The 19712-nt window shown below is 41.3% G+C and overlaps 1 protein-coding gene and 1 non-coding gene across 19 annotated transcripts in view; both read right to left on the bottom strand.

The window, feature by feature from the left end:
* Pum1 (pumilio RNA binding family member 1) overlaps nt 1-19712 on the bottom strand; it is a 126698-nt gene that overhangs the window by 21498 nt on the left and 85488 nt on the right. For 15 of the 18 annotated variants that reach the window (XM_017797645.1, XM_008831155.3, XM_029562545.1 and 12 more), the window contains 5 exons: nt 17114-17265; nt 13717-13855; nt 12227-12370; nt 11065-11361; nt 9763-9999 (listed from right to left, as the gene is read on the bottom strand). In XM_017797645.1, coding sequence (XP_017653134.1) covers nt 9763-9999; nt 11065-11361; nt 12227-12370; nt 13717-13855; nt 17114-17265 — 969 coding nt within the window. The remainder of the gene's footprint in view (nt 1-9762; nt 10000-11064; nt 11362-12226; nt 12371-13716; nt 13856-17113; nt 17266-19712) is intronic. The other 3 variants (XM_029562544.1, XM_017797647.2, XM_017797646.2) reach the window with 1 other exon arrangement.
* LOC115070045 lies at nt 13526-13598 on the bottom strand. The gene has a single exon (XR_003849248.1). It is a non-coding gene; the product is annotated as a small nucleolar RNA SNORD103/SNORD85 (small nucleolar RNA).

Below are 19712 nucleotides of genomic sequence, written 5' to 3' on the forward strand. Positions count from 1 at the left end.
ACATAATTCTCATGGCCAGAAGTGAAAGCTAAGCTAGGCCCTCAGCCCCCAAAACATGACTCCTGCAGCTAAATAAGATGAATTTTCAGACTCAGTTACATCAGGTTTCCTTGTTCTTCAGGATATTGCTATTCTTGTCAAATTCCACAGCACTTAGCACAAATGAAAAATAAAATTGAAGGAAAGGAAGATTTATTTTAAGAGGAAAGAGCAGCCAGCTGTCTGCTCTTTATTCTAGACCAGTCATTCTTTCTTCCTTGTCTAGGGAATGGTAATACAGCATGTAGGGCAGGAGGTACTGGAGCAACATGCCTGAGGAGGAGCAGCAGCAGCACAGTCACTGACAAAGCAGCAGGTATACTGGAGGGCAGCCAAGTTCCTGAGGATGGTCAAATGGTAGAAAAAGCCCACCCAAACAGGCCCAACCTCTCTACTTGTATACATCTTCAAATGTACTTACTGATGAAGACACTAGAACAGCAGCTGCACCTGGCTATGGCGGCTCAAAATATACCAATACATAATTCAAAAGTCTAGAGGGAGCAATAATTAATACGCCCTAGGTTACATATATGTCCTGAAGGTTTTATTTTCGGGCTCTGGCTTTTTATTATTAAGAAAAAAAAATACACAACTACATATCAAATAATTCACAGATACGTTCTGCATGGGCGAAGGATTTTTCTAAACATAAAACCAGTGCCCAAGCTTAAGTTCTCGCATCATTTTCTGGTTTTGTTTTCTGTTGGTGGTGGTGGTGTTTTTTAAGACAGGGTCTTCCTATAGCTCCAGTTGGCCTGGAACTCACTGTATGGCCAGCATGGACACCATCTCACAGATTTGCCTGTCTCTGCCTGGATTAGAATGCTGAGATTAAAGGTGTGCAGCACCACAGCCAACTCTTGTCATTTTCTGAAAAGACATATAGCAAACAGTCAATTTACTGATGGAATAAATCCTTCTTAGGTTAGAAACATGAAAAAACAAAAAACAAAGAAACAAAAAAACCTTTCAATTTCTTGCACTCAAGACACAAAAAAAGTATAGGTACTGAGGCTAGAGAGATGGCTCAGCAGTCAAATGCACTGGCTGTTCTTGCAGAAGACTGGGGTTCAAATCCCAGCACCACATGGTGACTAACAACCGTTCCAGAGGAGTGGACACCCTCGTCTGACCTCTGAGGGCATTGCACAACAGGGGTGTACTTACACACATGCAGGCAATATACTCATACACATAAAATAAAAACAAATTCAAAAAAAAATTTTTTTTTTGTCTTTTTGAGACAGGGTCTCCCCGCAGTCCCAGCTAACCTGAACTCCTATGTAGACCAGGCTGACCTTGAACTCACAAAGATCCGCCTGCCTCTGCCTCCCAAGTACTGAGACTAAAGGTGTAAACTATAGGTGTTGCTTGATTCTGCAGGTCATTTTTAGAGGAACAATTTGCATAGAGCTTTAAAGGCAGACCCAACTTCCCAATTTTCTATAGTATTGACATCATAGACCTGGGCCCTTAAGCAACTTTTGACAGAAATTAGGGTTTAAATGTTTTACTTAAAATGTGTTTCAGTTGTTCATATGATTCTATAAAGGGTTTTGTGTTCTGTCCTCCCCACACACACCCACATTCCCCACCATGCTGGGGAGGGGCACACACTGATCCATGTATGTATGTATGTGTGTGTGTGTGTGTGTGTGTGTGTGTGTGTGTGTGTGTGTGTGTGTGCGTGCGTGCGCAAGGTAAGAACTCTACCACTAAACAACATCCTCAACCCCAACACTGAAAACAGGCAGAGGAAGCAGCATTCACCAAATATTTTTAAAATAAAGACTGCACATCCTAACACATGAAAGTAGCCCAAAATTAGAGCAAACTTAAGACTATCCCTAGTGCGCTGTGTCCAAATTGCGTTAATTTTACATGAGAAGTTTTTTAACAGATGGCATATAAAGGGAAGGAACCAAATGCACATACAAGATAGGCAGTTACTGACCAGTAACTAAGAACTCATACTTCAGTTTAGGAAAGGATAGAGAAAGGCATTTTTGTGGTTCCGTTCTGCTTTTCCCTAACCATGATTATAAAGAATATGTTGTAGGCAGAGAGGGCTTCTATTGTGTCAATAAAACTAAATGAAAACAAAAACAAAAACAAAAAACCTAAATAGTAATCTTTTTTTGCCTGGACAGCGTATACTGCATTTCAACCCTGGAGGCATGAACCATCTCATCTCTTCCAAAGTACAGGAAAGGCCTGAGGGTCATGGGTCTAATAACAGGTTCTCCCTGCCACCTCTGATTCTGAGTTTGGAAAGATAAAATCCAGGAATTGTGCAGAAAACCATACCAGGAAATGGGGAGCAAGTGGGTTTAGGACACAGATACATGGGTAACTAGAACATGAAACTATTGACAGTCAGACTTCTTGAGCAAACCAAATAGACACCAACCCTTATACATTTTCTGAGAGATATTTTAGGCATGAGAGTCTGCAGGCTTCATCTAACCCATACATACAAAACAAATGAATTCTACCACCATCCAAAATTTTTTAATTACTTATTGTGTTATAAGAGGTTATAGGAAACTGGAACTCAGAGCTCACTTTCTCGTTTTAAACTTTATTCTTTTTATTGAATTTTTATAATTTTCATACAATATAGTTTGATGGTGTACTTTTTAAAAGATTCTTTCTTTTTACCGATTTATCCACAATGAAACAAAATGAATACGTGATAATGAATTTTGCTCAAGGTCAATGAAGATTTTGTATGCTTTCTCAAATATACATGCTCACAAGTATGTATATCTGTGTATAGAGGAAAGACAAGAGAAGAGATTTCTTTTTTAAAAACTTTATACATGTATATAGTGGGGGCTGTAAATGTGAAGGTCAGAAGACAACTCTGTAGAGTCAGTTCTCTCTTTACACTTTTACATGGGTCCTGGAGAATCAAACTCAGGACACTAGGCTTGCATAGCAAGTACTTTATCCACTGAGTCATCTCACTGAACCTTCATATTATAACTTTTTTTTTTTTTGTCTTTTTGTTTGTTGTTTTTTGACAGGGTCTCCCTAGTCATGGCCCACCTGGAAGTCACAATGAGAACCAGGGTGGCCTCCATCTTGCAGAGATTCACCTGCCTCTAGGATTAAAGGCCCCCACGCCCAGCGCAAACCTTCATTACATTTATAAATGTATGCCAACATCTCTGACAACAAGGATTAAATGGAAAAAATCTCCTAGAAAGCCACAAATTACCAAAACTGATTTAAGAAATGCAAGACCTAAAGAAACTGAAACAGAAGAGCCAGATGTGGTTGCACATGCCTTTAATCCCAGCAATTGGGAGACAGAGGCGAGATGGTTTTACTGATAAATTTTATAAATGATTAAGGGAAATAATGTTAACACTACAGAAACACAGAAACTATAGGAGAGTAGTATATTTATGAACTCACACTACCCTAACAACATCACCCTGACACCAAGTATCACATATGCATTATATGTTTAAAAAAACAAAACAAAAAAACAAAAAAAACAGCTACACTTTAAATACAGGTATAAAAGCCTTCGATAAAAATATCAAGAAGTTGGGCATGGTGGTACATCCCTTTGATCCCACCACTTGGGAGGCAGAGACAGGTGGATCTCCATAAACTCAAGGCCAGCCTAGTCTACATAGTGAGTTCTAGGCCCACAGGATCTACAAGGAGACCCTGTCTCAAAACAAAAAAACAAAACCAAGAAACCCACATATCAATAAACTAAGCCTACCATGATCAAGTGGGATACAAGGTTGGATTAATAGCCCAAAGTCAATTAATGCAATGCACCAACTCATATTAGAGAATTAAAACCACATGATCATCAATAAAGACAAAAAAACCCAACTTGTAATAATAGGAAGCCTTTTCCAGCCTATAAAAGGCATTACTGGGAGTTGGAGAAATGATGGCTTAGCAGTTAAGAGCACTGGTTGCTCTTGCAGAGGACCTGGGTTCAATTCTTAACACCCATATGGCAGCTAACAACTGTCCTTAACTCCAGTTCCAAGGGATCCAATACCCTCTTCTGACCTCCATGAGCACTGCATGACATGGGCACACCTTACCTACATGCAGGCAATATACTCATACACACAAAATTTAAAAACAAAGAAAACATTATAACTGCGATCAAGAGTAAAAATATAAACACTACCCCCCAAGATCAAGAATGAAGTGCAAGGTATGCTCCCATCTATTTTATTCAACATAGTACTGGATGTTCTACTCAATACAATCAGGCAAAAAAGTAAAACAAAAGGCACCTGAATTCAATCTTCTAGCTGATGTTGTCCTTTATATAGAACATGCTATAGAACTTACCCAAACCAGATTAAACAAAACCATGAGTTTGCTGGAAACAGGATTAATCTGCAAAATTCATTTATACTTCTAAAAGCAAACTAATCCAACGCTAGGACACAATACATTCGAGGTAGCATGAAAATACATACACTTAATGCGTGCACTGAACATCACAAAGCTTTGCTGAAGAACATGGTGCTGGAACAATTATCCACATGATATCCACATGTCAACAAAATGAGCCCTCACCTCACAAGATTACAGAGTTAACTCATAATGAATGACTTAAATTCAAGAACTTTAAGCAGTAGTGAAAAGTCTTGAAGACTGTGAGTTAGGCAAACAGTGCCTGGGTATATTACCAAAAGCTCAATAAACTAAACTTCATCAAAAATAAAAAATGACTCACTTTAAAGACCCCATTTAAAAAATGAAAGATTCAAGGACTGGAGAGACGTCTCAGCACTTAAGAGCACTGGCTACTCTTATAGAAGATCTGGGTTCAATTCCTAGGGCCCATATGGAGATTAACGCCACCCATAACTCTAGTTCCAAAGGATTTAATGTCCTCTTCTAGACTCCAAGGGCACTAGGCACACACAGGCACACTTACATACATGCAGGCAAATCACTCAGACACATAAAATAAAAATAAATAAAAAAAACTTTCAAAAAGCAAACCATCAAAAATTCCAAAAATTTAATAAAAAGAAAAAACAAAAGAAGAGAAATTGAGCTTTGAGCTCCAGTTTCCTATAACCTCTTATAATACAGTATGTAATCTAAAATTTTCAATGGTCAAAAACCATGAGACATTTCAAAGAAAACCTAAAGGTTAATAAGCACAAAAGTGGTGCACAAAAACTAGCACACACAATCACACCACTCAGGAGAATGAGGCAGGAGGATTACAAGTTTGAAGCCAGCCTGGGCTACAGAATCAGATTTTTGTCTCAATCACCCCCCTCCAAAATGCTCTAAATCATCAGTCATCAGGGAAATCGAAAATAAAACCACAATACCATTTCATACCCATTAGAATAGCTGTATTAGACCAGACAACAACAACAAAAAATATTTATGAGGAAGGAGAAATCAGAATCCTCAGAGCTGGAGAGATGGCTCAGCGGTTAAAGACCCTGGCTGCTCTTGCAGAGGACCTCAAATTCAGAGGACCTCGGTTCAATTCCCAGCACCCACCTGGTGGTTAACAATCATCTGCAGCTTCAGTTCCAGGGGATCTGATGCCTTCTTCTGACCTCCGTGGGCACTGCACAACACGGGTACACTTACACATTGCAAGCAATACACTCATACACATAAAACAAAAATAATAAAGTATTTTTTAAAAAAAAGAAATTAGAATCCTCATTTGCTGCCAGTGAGAAGCTAAACTATCACACCAATTTCAACAGTTGGACAGTTTCTCAAAGCTGAACATATCCCAGCACTCAGAAGCAGAGAGAAGTAGATCTCTGTGATTCCAGGCCAGCCAGAGGTGACCTACTTCTGGCCTCAGTGGGCACTACACACATGAAGCACTTACATATACACATTCATACACACAAGGCACATGCCTTTAATCCCAGCACTCAAAGGCAGCCTGTTGCAAGTTCCAGGCCAGCAGGGGCTACAAGGAGACCTTGTCTGAAAAAGTAAGCAAACAAATAAAGCTAAATAAAAAGAAAAATGAGGGAAAAAAAAAAATCCAAAGTCTGAGACAGAACGTACATCAATGGTTACCAGGGGTTGGGAATGGGGATGATGAACTAAGTGCTCGTTAGTTTTTGTCAACTCGACACAAACTAGAGTCATCTGAGAGGAGGGACCCTCAACTGAGGGACTGTCTCCCTCAGCCTGTAAGCCTGTAAGCATATCTGTGGGGCATTTTCTTGATTGTTGACATAGGAGGGCCCAGTCCACTGTGAGTGGTGCCATTCCGAAGTAGGTGGGCCTGGGCTGTATAAGAAAAGAAGCTGAGCTAGCCCAGAGAAGCAAGCCAGCAAGCAGTATTCCTCTGTGGTTTCTGCTTCAAACACCTCCCTCGAGTACCCGCCTTGGCTTACAGGTTGGAAATATTCTAAAACAGTGACAGTTATACAACTTACAGCTAGTAAGAGCCTCTGAAGATTCTTAGACAGGCCAGTAGCTTTCTTAGAATATTCTAACATCTGTTGACCATTAAGGAGCATGTGCATGGTGAAGAAAACAGCCTCACTGAAGAAGAGAAGCTGGCACGCACACTCAATCCCAGAAGTCATTAAACAGAGTTCCAGTTTCCTTTGGAGAAGAGTTACTCTGTGTATTCAACTGAGTATCAAAGGCACAGCATGTGGGCTCAGGATCCTGCAAAAGTGGTCACTAGTGACAGGATGAGATACTAAAAGCAGAAGCTATCTTGCTCGTAAGTTTCTGCCACCAATGTATGTTAGGGGACTTTGTATGGACATGGCAGGAACAAATCACTCATTTCTCTTTTCTCTAGGTTGAGATTCATGCACAGAAAGAACGCTTTTCTCAAAGCAGAGGGGGCAAATCTTTACTGGCTCAGACATGGAGCTCCTCAGAAATGGCCTGGACACTATGTGGACAGCACGCAATAGCCGAAGTCCAATGCAAGTACACAAATAACTACTTACATGGGGTGGTTTTTAAAAGGAAAAATATGTTAAATATAAGCTGGGCATGGTGGCACATGCCTTTAATCCCAGCACTCGGGAGGCAGAGGCAGGAGGATCTCTGTAAGTTCAAGGTCAGCCTGGTCTATATAGTGAGTTCCAGGACAGCTGGGGCTATAGGGAAAACTTGTCTCAAAAAGGCAAAAAAAAAAAAGGAAAGGAAAAATATGTTAAATATAAATCTACAAAGGCAGCAACTCACTAGAACACAAGAACACAGCAATCATTACTACCTACTTAAGAAAGAAAGCATGAGGAACCTTCTTTGGTGAAAACTGAGAGCTGCATCAATCCTCTGTCAGAGGCACAGAAACCCCTGACCTAAGGAACTTTTGGAAACCGAAGACTGTTGGGAGGGGGAGAGACCATCTCTTTCAAGGACAGGACTCTCAGGTTAACCAGGCTCCAGTGGATGAACCAAGGACACACAAATTAGATTACGGAACACAAACTGGAGTCTACAGGCCTCATTATATAATATATGGAGTACATTAAATTGGGTGGGAGGCAATAAGGAAGGTTCAGATAGGGAAGGGGATCAAAATACCATCAATTATAGTGTATGAAAGTCACAAGAATTCAGTAATGAAAAGCATGAAGCACCTCAGTAGGTTGCTGACAGGCTAGAAGCAAAGGCATCCTGCACGCAGTCCTTCCAGACCCCATGTGATTGCCAGCACTTAGTTCAGGATAAATCTGGCCTGCCACCTATTTTTTGTAAAAAGTTTAATTAGTAGATACACACTACTTCATTTACATTTTGTTTGTGGTGCTTCCTTACTTCAATAACGGAGTTAAATATTCACAAACTGAAAATATTTATCTGGCATTTTGGGTCTTTTTGAGATAGGATCTCCCTATAGCCACAGCTGGCCTAGAACTGGCTATGGAGACTAAGCTGGCCTTGATCTCATAGAGATCCACCTACCTCTGCCTCCTGAGTGCTGGGATTAAAGGCATGTGCCACTGTAACCAGCTTAAAAATATACTTAAAAAAAAAATTCTTCATGGATTTTATTGACTTTATATTTAATATGGGATGGCATGTGACTTACCCGCTGTAATGCCAACACTTTGAAGGTTAAGATAGGAAAATTACCCTGAGTTTGAGGCCAGCCTGGGCTAAAGAATGAGTTCCAGACCAGTTTGGGCTACAAAATGAGATTCTGTCTCAAAAAAAAAAAAAAAAAATCTAAACCCCTTAGGGCCAATGAAACGACTCAATGGTCACCTGTCACTAACCCTGATGACCTGTCTGTGTTCAACCCGAGACCTGCATGGTACAAAGAGAAAAGTGACTTCTGCAAATTGTCCTCTGACCAGAGCCACACACAGTAAGCACCATACACATATAAAACCAAACTCCCCTACACACACAAAATTCCCAGCAACAACAAAATAACCAGCAAAACATTACAGATTTAGTTAATAATGTGCTGGTTCAAAAAGATAATACTGGGTGCATCACCATCACATGACAAGGATACACACCGAAATCACGTGGTTTGTCAAAGTTCTGTTCAAATCTAAGACAAGGTAAGTTCTGAGGCGTGGGTTCTGCACATGTATGGCATAAGGGCATCTACCCCTTTCAAAGCATAAGACACAAAATTTTTAATTCAAGCAGATTAGGCCAATTAGTGCTCAGTTCTCCCTCTGAGCCTATCAGACAGGGACTTACACTACCACCTCCTGATACTGCATTATCCCTAAGTCTTTACAGGCAGACTTCCTGTCACTATTTATTCAGTCCACTGCTGAGTCCCTGAAGCCACATTTAAACATGCTGGGTAGAGAGACTCCTCTAGGTAAAGCAGATATCCTTGCTGATTTATTCAGGGAGTTCCTCATTTAAAGCCACCATCACAAAATAACAGCTGCACCCCCATCCCTAATTTATTCAGAAAATGTGTTCTCCCCTTCTGGAACTCAATTTTCCCCATCTGGAAAACAGTATCAGTACCTTGAAATCCAAGAGAACAAGTGGGAAGGGCGATGCACCTTGTTTCTGTTGTAAGAAATCTTCCCTGTCTCCTGAAAGATTGCCCCCAACCCATGTACTACTATAATTTTCCCGTTAATCTTATATCCTGCTGCTGGGAGTCCTTTTTCCCCTTTTTATTTCCTAGGATTTCAACAGTAACACTTTAAAAATGCTATACATAAAACAATCTAAACACACAATAAGGCAAAGTATCTACAGCTAGTCATTAACAGACTCTGTAGGTTAAGAGTACATTTACACATACTTAAGCATCTGACCAAAAAAAATTAAATGCTTTATGTGAAAAAGTAAGCTATTAACTGCATCCAAAGGGGAGGGAAGAATCTACAAAGAAATAAAGTGAGGTATTAACTGTGGTGGCATTGCAGGTGTTAGACTGGTGAATGAATTCTCTTTTTCTGCCTCTGTGTCCTTCCGCCTCATTGCAATGACTTGTGCTGTGTTTGCAGTGAAAGACTCCCACAAGTGGCTCAAGAATAAAATGTTCGCACTAAAGCTGAAGTGACTATATACAGGGTGTATCCAAATGCTAGGCAATCTCATACTGCTGTGCTAGCTACACTACGGCCTGAACAACATGAGGTATTTACAGAAGGCACAGAACACCCAGGACACTTCTAGGATAAAGGGACTGTCCTTTGCTTATGCAAAGTACTTGTAATGTCATAGGTGGCAAGAGATTTCTAGAGTTCATGGTGGTGATAGAGTAATGGTTCTTACCCAGGTTTAAGCTTGAAGAGGATCCATGTGAAGAGAGGGAAGGAGGTGGTGTCTGTGAATGTCCTGGTCCCTGACTAGGGAGAGGCATGCCCACGGGTCCAGGAGAGGAGGAAAAGCTAAGGCCGTTATAAAAACTGTGTCCAATGGGGGTCAAGCTGCTCGATGTCCTCTTATAAAGGTCACTGCTGCCAGTCAGGGAGTCACGGCGGGAGCCACTGCCAGTGTTGGAGTTTGCAACTAAAATGGAATTAAAACAATGCAGATAAGAACAGGCCTGTTCTTTGAAGAACAAGCCCAGTGATCTGATCCTAACACTTTGATCCAGACTCCTTACCACCGAAAATTTGTCAGCAGAGACAGCCTAAGTGTTAATGTAGCAGTTCTGGGGGCAGATAGGTAATAAAGAGGACATGGCTTGGGCTAACAGAAAAACTTTTGTTCAAGCCATCAAATGTACATGCCAAATTTACCTTCCTTTAGTGTCATAGATATGGGATGGGGCAGATTGAAAAGCTGACGGCCACATGAGCTATGGGAAAAAGTGAAAGAAAATGGACTAGAAAGAATGGCTTTCATCAGTGGAAAGGTTCTAACAGAAAATGGAATACAGAAAAAAAGATCTGTAAACAGGGTACTGCCCCACTACACAAGACTTGCATATGAAAGCCTGTAGTCTCGGTGGGCTCCAGTTGAATCAGGACACTTTCTGTCAGGCATGCCCTTCTGTTTTGAGATCACACTATTGATAACCACTACAATTACCCTACTGTTCACCAGACTACATTCCTGCTCTTTTCTCCCATCAAAACATTTAGAATATCTTGATCTAACATCCTGTCTCCCAAGGTTCCACAGTGTCTACCTTAATACTGTTCAAAACAGTGGAGAAAATCCTAACACTTTAAGGTCTTCAAGCCAAGCCCTGGGCAAAGTCTAGAATGGGAAGTGGCCAGCCCTGTGACCTTCAGTAAGTCCTCCTCCCTCGGCTTAACATCACACCGATACAGTTCCTTCCACGTGCTTCCCAAAGCCTGCAAAAACCTCTCTCCTAGTTTTCGAGTCCCTGAACAAACTGACTATGTGAGTAAACATAAGGAGCAACATGAGCGTGGACGTGAAGTAGGCCCTAGCTGTATAACTTGCTTTCAACAGTCCCTCATTTAAAGTTTGGGTGGGCTGGCTGGATTCCCAGGGACTTGATCCAAATCTGCCTGTGGTTATCTGTCCAGGCTTTCATGCACTGTCAGGGTTCCAGAAAGATTGTAAAATTCCATTTTAACAGCTTATTAGACTAATTTCTACCTGCTGTTCCAAACCCTCCAAGGGCTGATCCCAGGGTGGCACCAAGAGAACTGCTGCTTCCAAATCCCAAGGATGTGTTGGCCGGCTGGGCAGAGCCCTGAGAGAAGAGGGAGCTGCTCTGGGAGTTGCTGCTCAGAGAGTTGTTGCCATAGAAAGAGCTGGATGCCAGGTTGTTGCTGGGCTGCTGCTGGGGCTGGGGTTGAGGTTGCTGGGTGCCTAAAGGGCGAAATGGTCCATTTGTAGTTCCAGCAAGACCGCCAGCTGCTCCATTTGCTGAAGCTGCAGCCGCTGCAACAGCTGTAAAGAACAAAGCATATCGTTAGGCGGTGAAAGGGACTGGCCACATACCCAGACTGCATTTTATTTAGGAAGCCTTTAATGCTTCCTATCTTTTCAAGGCAGACACAGACCTTATAAAGAACTATACAAATCCAACTTTGATCCCTTCATCTGAAGTGTCTACTTTCTATTTCTACTACTGATTTGAAGTCAGAAGTCCACAGAGCAAGCTCTCCGTGTTCGGTGCAGATTTAAAGCATCTACAGTTTAAGAGACTCAAATATTATACAGACCCATTAAACACAACACCTTCCCAAAACCTTGAATTCTATACATTCCCACAGAGAGAATTTTCCAAAAACTTTGTTAATCATACACTGAAGTCCTCCAACTTCTTATTTTAGCATGCTGCTCTTTTCTAGATATCCCTTCTATTCTAGTTTTCTTTAAATGCATATAAAGTTCCATAAAAAAATGTAAGTATACAATCAATGTATCATATCCAGTTAATCCCCGATCTCCTTTATCCTTGCTTCTATACTAAAACAGCTCCCTAGCATCCCCACCCCAGAAAAAAAGCCCTAAAAAAAAAATGAATTGAGTCTCTGTGACTTTAGTCTTAGAATTCTGCCTACAGTGCCACTTTGTGTGAATAATCTGACTTGTTGCCAAGACCAGCACTTACTTCTAACCAGGTGGCACATGCCCATCAGCAGAATCAGAGCTCACCAAGTTCCCTTGCAATGCATTCCCTTTGAAGTATCACATAGAAATACTATACTAAGAAGATCAAATGAAGTACATCCCACCCTATCTGAAGACTGTCATGGTCAGTCAACCACCCCTTAGCTCTCTCAAAGGAGTCCTCAAAGAAGCAGCTCACCTGCTTGTGCAGCTGAGGAGCTAATGATGACCGGGGCCGGAGCAACAAGCCGAACTGGTGCTCCAAGGCCATTTCTCGCTCCTGCATTCACCACAAGGGCACCAGTTTGGTCATAGTAAGCAGCAGGAGCCAAGACTGGATAACCTAGGGATGGTAAGCAGCATACAAAGGCATATAGCACCAGTTTCACCTGCCAATGTTTCAGTTACCCAGTTACCACATTCAACAAACACCACATAAAAATACTAATGGAAAATTCCTGAAATAAGCAATTCTTAAGTATTAAACTGCATGCCATTCTGAATAGCATGTTGAAATCTCACAACACTTAGCTCCATCTGCCAGGGATGGAAATAATCCATCGGTTCAGCCTGCCTGTGCTGTAAATATTATCCTCCCATTAAGCCATAGCCACTCTGTTACCAGACTGCCTCAGTGATGGTGCCTGAGTTCAGATGCCCCTGACCCAAACCAACAATGGTCCTAAAGAGTATGAGGGCTTACAAGAGTATGAGGGCTTACACTGGTGACTGAGACAGGCCAGAGAAGCTGCTAAGCACTCAATGAAAAGGTGAAGGTTATTGGCTCAATAAGGAAATAAAACCCCCATGCTAAAACATGTACTAACTGGTAGTTGTTCATCTCTTACTGTGATGCTAATTTATAAATAAAATTTTATCTTTTAAATAGAGAAAAAATATAGTATCCATAGGGTTCAGCCCAAGCCACAGTCTGGGGCATGTACTTGGGTCTTGAAACCCACAGTAAATGAATCCTTGGTGCCAGTATACTACAAAGTCACAAATGCAGTGTTAAGATCACATGAAACTAGATTGCTAAGTAGCTCTGAATCTCTGGGCACTCATCTCCGGTAAAACCGGATAACAATAATAACTACTGCCTCCCCAAATCCTTGGAAAGATTAAGGGAATGGGAAAGGTCCAATGTGATGCCTAGGCACATTAAGTCTACACTAAGGGGCAGAACTGGTATCCTCTGCTGGTTGTTGAAAAGGGCATTGTTGGGATAGCGAATACCTACTTTGTAAAGTGCTAGCCAAGACTATCACTTACAATCATACACTGGCAAATTGTTTGTTTCTTGACTATACAAATAACAGAATTAGCAAGGAATACAGTCATAGTCACAGTGTTTGTACACCACATAATAATCTAAATATCCTGCAAGTTAGCCATAAGAGCCTAGGTAGTGTCCAACTAACACAACCACCACCAAGGCCAAGCTCCACATTCTAAGTTGTGTGGACACTCACAGATCTCCAACATAGAAAGACGGACAACTGGCTCAGAACAATGCTCTCAGCAATGAACTGTGGTCTAAGTGAGGGCAAGTATGTATCATCTTTGCCAGTCCCCAATCATGACAGGCCCAGGCAAGCCAAAAGCACTGCCCATTCTGCTCTGCATCGCCAACAGTTCGGAACACGTTTTTAATACACCAAGGCATTAGGCACTTGAGTGTCGCCTCACCTGGCATGCCTGCAGCCAGGCCTTGTCCAAATGCAAGAGCAGAATTTACTGCTGCAGCTGCCACAAGGGGATCTGTTTGCTGTCCCTGCTGATTCTGATTTGGGGTCAAAGGACGTTGGCTGGCTCCTCCACGGAGAACCTAGGAATGGGAGACAGAAATGTCAGCTACCTTTCTTCTCGCAGGGAAGTATCTAAGAACCACCATATGCTCTAGATCAGTTGACTCTTTAAAAGATAGCAATTCTTATTCTGTTCTCCATAGGCACCTGCATACACACTGCATACATGTGGCATATACTCACACATACATACATACAGTCGCACATAGACACACACACATAAGTCTTTTCAAAAATCACTTTTTTAAAAACATAAGAGAGTCAGCCATGGTGGTGCATGTCTTTAATCCCAGCATTCTGGAGACAAAGGCAGGATGATCTCTGTGAGTTCCAGGCCAGCCTGGTCTACATAGCGAGTTCCAGGATATCTGGAGCTACAGGGAGACTGTAAGTAGTGGGAGTTTTAACAGCTAGGCTTGAAGATTTGCTGAGAGTATTTACAATGACTACAAGACAATTCCTCATACAGGACAGGATATCAATAACCTGTAATTAATGGCTGTTACCAAAACATTATGCAATTTCTTTTTGTATGTGACTCTAACCAACTTGATACAAGAGTGTTTCAAATTTACATGAATGCCAGGAAGCAAAGGGGCTGTACAGAAAATTCCTCCTAATATGAACTTATTTCAAGAAAATAATCATGGATCCATGATTTTAGTTGTTAACCAGTACTGTTAATAATACATAAAGATTGTTACGTTAAACATCAAATATGGATCAAAATAACAGATTTTAGTGGCTGAAATTAAAATGAACATGGAACATAATGAAAACAGAAGACAAATCCACGTACACACAATAATACTAATTTTGTGAGAGATTTGGTAATAAGGTTAGAATAACAGATGCTAAACATTAATTTTTTGACATAAGAATTGCAGCAATTGGTGGTGGTAATGGTTGTATGTTTTTCCCCTTTTGAGCATTCCAGACTTACTCTAGCAATTAGTATGTGGAGAGCATCTTTACTGAGAGGAGGGGAAAAAAGGACAACAAGTATTTAGTTTTAAAAATAAACTATTCTTTCTCAGACCAATCAAAATGTTTCCAGGGCCTGGAGAGATGGTTCAGTGGTTAATGCTCTTACAGAGGGTACTATTTAGTTCACAGCACCCTCTTCTGGCCTGTGAGGGCATTGCATGTAAAGACACATTAAAAAAAAACCCAGCTGGGCGTGGTGTCACATGCCTTTAGTCCCAGCAGGGGCAGGCAGATCTCTGTGCGTTCAAGGCCAGCCTGGAATGTGAGTTCAAGGCCAGCCTGGTCTACATAGTGAGTTCCAGGACAGCTGGGGCTACAGGGAGACCCTGTCTCAAAAAGGCCAAAAAATAAATAAATGAAATAAATCCAGCCAGGGACACTTCTAATACAACCTACAGCAATGGTGTCAGCCTGCACAAGGGCAGACAAAAACCCAGCACAGAACTATGGAAACAGCAAGCCCCAATCTCAGTGGAAGAATTATTGGTACCTGATTACTGTTGGAAGAGGAAGAACAGATCTCCTCAAAAGGAGAAACTAACTCCCGTTTTGGGGGGGTGGGGGTGCCAAAGAAGAAAGAGTATAAAGATGAAATACACAAAAATTCAATAAAAACTTAAAAATAAATCCAAAGAAAATTATTTTCTTGTACGTATACACACATACACAAATTGAATCAATATCATTACCTTACCTAATTACACTGACCAGTTGCCTGATACTTAAAGGCATTCTATAAGAGCAGCTAATCTGGGGCCTAGGAAGATAGTAAGGTGTTTACCAACCAAGCAGGAGGACCTGAATTAATCAAAAAGGTGGGCCTAGTGATACACTTACAATCTCGGGGGGGGGGGGGCACACTGGCAAAATGGCTCAGTAGTTAAGAACACTGGCTGCTCTTGTAGAGGACCCAGGTTTGATTCCAAGCACCCACTTGGCAGCTAACAACTGTCTGTAACTCTAGTTCTAGGGGATTTAACGCCCTCTTCTGACTTCTGCGGACATTGCACAACATAGGTGCACTTACATAAATACAGGCAATACACTCATACACATAAAATTTGAAAAAAATAAATAAATAAACAAAAAAATCCAAAGAGACAGGAAGATTCCTGGACCTGAAAAGATGGCTCAGCAGTCAAGAGTGCATGCTGCTCTTTCAGAGGACCACTTCAGTTTCTAGCGCCCACGTCAGGCAGCTTACAAACACCTGTAACTATAGCTCCACAGGATCCAACACCCACTCTGGCCTACACAGGCACCTGCATAGCAGCCCCCCGCAGCCAAATAAAAGTAAAATCTTTTTTTAAAAAAATAAGGTAGGGGCTGGAAAGATGGCTCAGTGGTTAAGAGCTTGCAGAGGGCCTGGGCTCCGTTCCCAGCACCCACATGACAGCTCACATCATCCATAACTCCAGTTGACGATCTGATGCCCGCCTTTTGTTGTCCTCAAGTATCAGGCTTGCATGTGATGTACAGACATACATGCAGGCAAAACACTTATACGCATACTTTTTTTCTAAGAAAGAAAATTTGAAAGAAGAAAACAAGATGGCAGCTTCCTGAGGAATGACTTAACATCTGGCTTTTACACACCCACCTACACACACATACACACACACACACACACACACACACACACAACATAATAAATTTAATTTAAACAGCTAAGTGTAAGCCTGAATGAACACACGCACTCAGCATTTTTTCATTGGGAGCAACGCCATCTATTAATTACAGACACAAACCAAGAGCTACCCTCAGATAGGAATAAATGTCACTGGCATTTACCTGCTGCTGTCCTTGCTGGGCCTGTGGGGTGGTCTGCTGGTTAGCAGAATTCGTTGCTGCTGCAGCTGCTGCAGCTTGCTGCTGGAAAAGACTGGCAGGGTAGACTCCCCAGGGAGTGACTCCATAATATTGGTGAGGCACCACAGCTGGGCCTACAAATAACAAGAGAAAAGTGAGAGAAGCTTGCCAAGAATGATCTTAGCGCTTTATATCTCACTCAGCAAATCCTGAGATGAGATCCCAAATTAATTAACTTATTACCTTAAAGAATACAAAGAATGAAAAAAAGAAAAATTATATTGAATCCTCATAGAAAGTCTCATACACACACACACACACACACACACACACAACATAATAAATTTAATTTAAACAGCTAAGTGTAAGCCTGAATGAACACACGCACTCAGCATTTTTTCATTGGGAGCAACGCCATCTATTAATTACAGACACAAACCAAGAGCTACCCTCAGATAGGAATAAATGTCACTGGCATTTACCTGCTGCTGTCCTTGCTGGGCCTGTGGGGTGGTCTGCTGGTTAGCAGAATTCGTTGCTGCTGCAGCTGCTGCAGCTTGCTGCTGGAAAAGACTGGCAGGGTAGACTCCCCAGGGAGTGACTCCATAATATTGGTGAGGCACCACAGCTGGGCCTACAAATAACAAGAGAAAAGTGAGAGAAGCTTGCCAAGAATGATCTTAGCGCTTTATATCTCACTCAGCAAATCCTGAGATGAGATCCCAAATTAATTAACTTATTACCTTAAAGAATACAAAGAATGAAAAAAAGAAAAATTATATTGAATCCTCATAGAAAGTCTTCTGAAGCCATTAATCTACTGGAGACCTAGAGCCTAGAGTAAGGATGGAATTTTAACAACACTGAAAGGAGAAGCTGATACAAGAAAATGGCCAGGATGGAGGTAGGAATAGATGGAGGATACCCTAGGAAGAAGTCTCTTGGTCAGACAGGGTCATGCCATGTAGCTCTGTCTGGCTTCAAACTAGATATGCTCCTGCCTCAGCTTCCCAAGTGCTGGGATTACAGGTTTGAGTCATCATACCTAGCCAAAAGTAATGTCTATGCCAAAAGAAAGAAAAGATGCAGGGTAGACAACAGACAGTTTGTTGGAAGGGAAATAAATGTAGAGTTTGTGTACCTGAAATAATGCAAAAGAACAAACTGCAACAGGGTTCTGCTTTGAAAGGTCATCTGAGAGGACCAACTGCTACTAGGCCCGTGGGTGGCCTAACTCCAAGGCATGAAAATCTATTCTCTTCTGATAAACACAGGCACTCAAATGGACCACCACTTCAATTTGAAAAAGGCTTGCTTTTATTTTCCTTTATATTTTTAAAGTCACAAAGTCAGTCAACACAACACATTCTGGCAGTGATATAGAAATTTTTACTCTCCAAGTTGATCACAATTAGAACAAAAAGCACAGCACACCTGACTTATCACAGACCCACTGAACATCTTAAATAAACTAACCATTCTGTTCTAGATCAAGTGAGTGATTGAACTTCTCTGGCTATATGGCATAGCTCCAGTTTCCACCACACAGAGCAAGGGTTACTAAGATAGCAACTTAGATACAGCCAAAGTCTAAATCAGAATTCTCTGCTGAAGCTGGTGATGAAAAACATGAAGGATGTGCATTCACTAATCAAGACAATAACAGTTATAATGGTACACTGTGTTAGACGTATTTACATAGTATTTTTTTTTTAAGTGGGTGGAGAGGGGAGGAAATGGTATTCAAAGTCTGCTCCTCAAATCTGGTGAAATCCATCTCCAATTCGAACATTCTCAGTAACAGCACAAGGTTAAGCATTTGCAACTTGATTTATTAATGATAAGCAAGCATAACACCAGCATTCAAAAATTATAGTTACTCTGTGATAGTAGCTGATTCTGGAGAAGACTGACACATCTCTCCCTCCCCTTCCAGCTTCTAAATCACAAATAACTCAGGCTGTATCAATTTCCAATGATATGCTTTAAAAATTTCTAACTTGGCATTTTCTGTGCCTTACAGGCTTAGTGGCAACCAAGGTGCCCATTGTGAAACACTACATCTAGCTACAGAATGAAAGTGCTGCTGACAAAAGCTATATAACATGGGGCTGGAGAGATGGCTCAGAGCACTGGCTGCTCTTGCAGAGGATCTGGGTTCAACTCCTAGGACCCACATGGCAGCTAACAATTATCTGTAATTCCAGTTCCAGAGGATCCAATACTCTCTTCTGACTTTCACAAGCATTGCATGACACAGGTGCACATACATACATGTAGACAAAACACTCATATATAAAAATAAAACAATTTTTAAAAACTATGCTACAATATGAACTATTTTATTACAATAAACAAATAGATTGAATGTATTGTTAACTTGTCAGAACCTAAAAACGGCTAACCATGATCTCCAAGCTAAATAGAATTGATGGCTTCCAAACTCGCCTGATTTGCGTGCATGCACACTCTAGTCAGCAAAGAGAACAAGAGGGAGAGGCTTAATGAAGACTCTCACAGGTGTTGGTTTCCTCATTCAGAGCAGGTGCTGAGAGTGAGGCTGTAACCTGCAATGAGAGCACCCTGAACACATCTGACCTTTGAGATTCTTGGCACTTAACTGCCCTACTTTACAGCCTAAAATGACATTTTGGAAGACATCAGAAGGCCTGGTTCAATTTCTGTGTTAAGAGTTTCAGGGCTGGAGAGATGGCTCAGCACTTAAGTGCACGGACTGCTCTCGCAGAGGACCCGGGTTCAATTCCCAGAACCCACATGGTGGCTAACAACCATCCGTAACTCCAGTTCCAGGGGTATCTGACGCCTTCTTCCGTAAGTGACACAGGTGCACTTACATACATGCAGGCAATACACTCATACACATAAAATAAAAATAATAAAAATTTTTTTTAAAGTTTCATAGGTTGGGTAGTCCTATTATCTGGCAAACTACTTAAGTTATTTTCAATATGGCTCATGTGTACAAAAACCAAAATCCTTGCTACCAAGCCATCAGTTCACTGACTGCACATGAATTATCCTGAACTTTGTTTTGAGGAGCTAGTTATACTATGTATTTGT

The sequence above is a fragment of the Nannospalax galili genome, unplaced genomic scaffold (genome assembly GCF_000622305.1).
Source record: "Nannospalax galili isolate Female #2095 unplaced genomic scaffold, S.galili_v1.0 scaffold2895, whole genome shotgun sequence".
NCBI lineage: Eukaryota > Metazoa > Chordata > Mammalia > Rodentia > Spalacidae > Nannospalax > Nannospalax galili.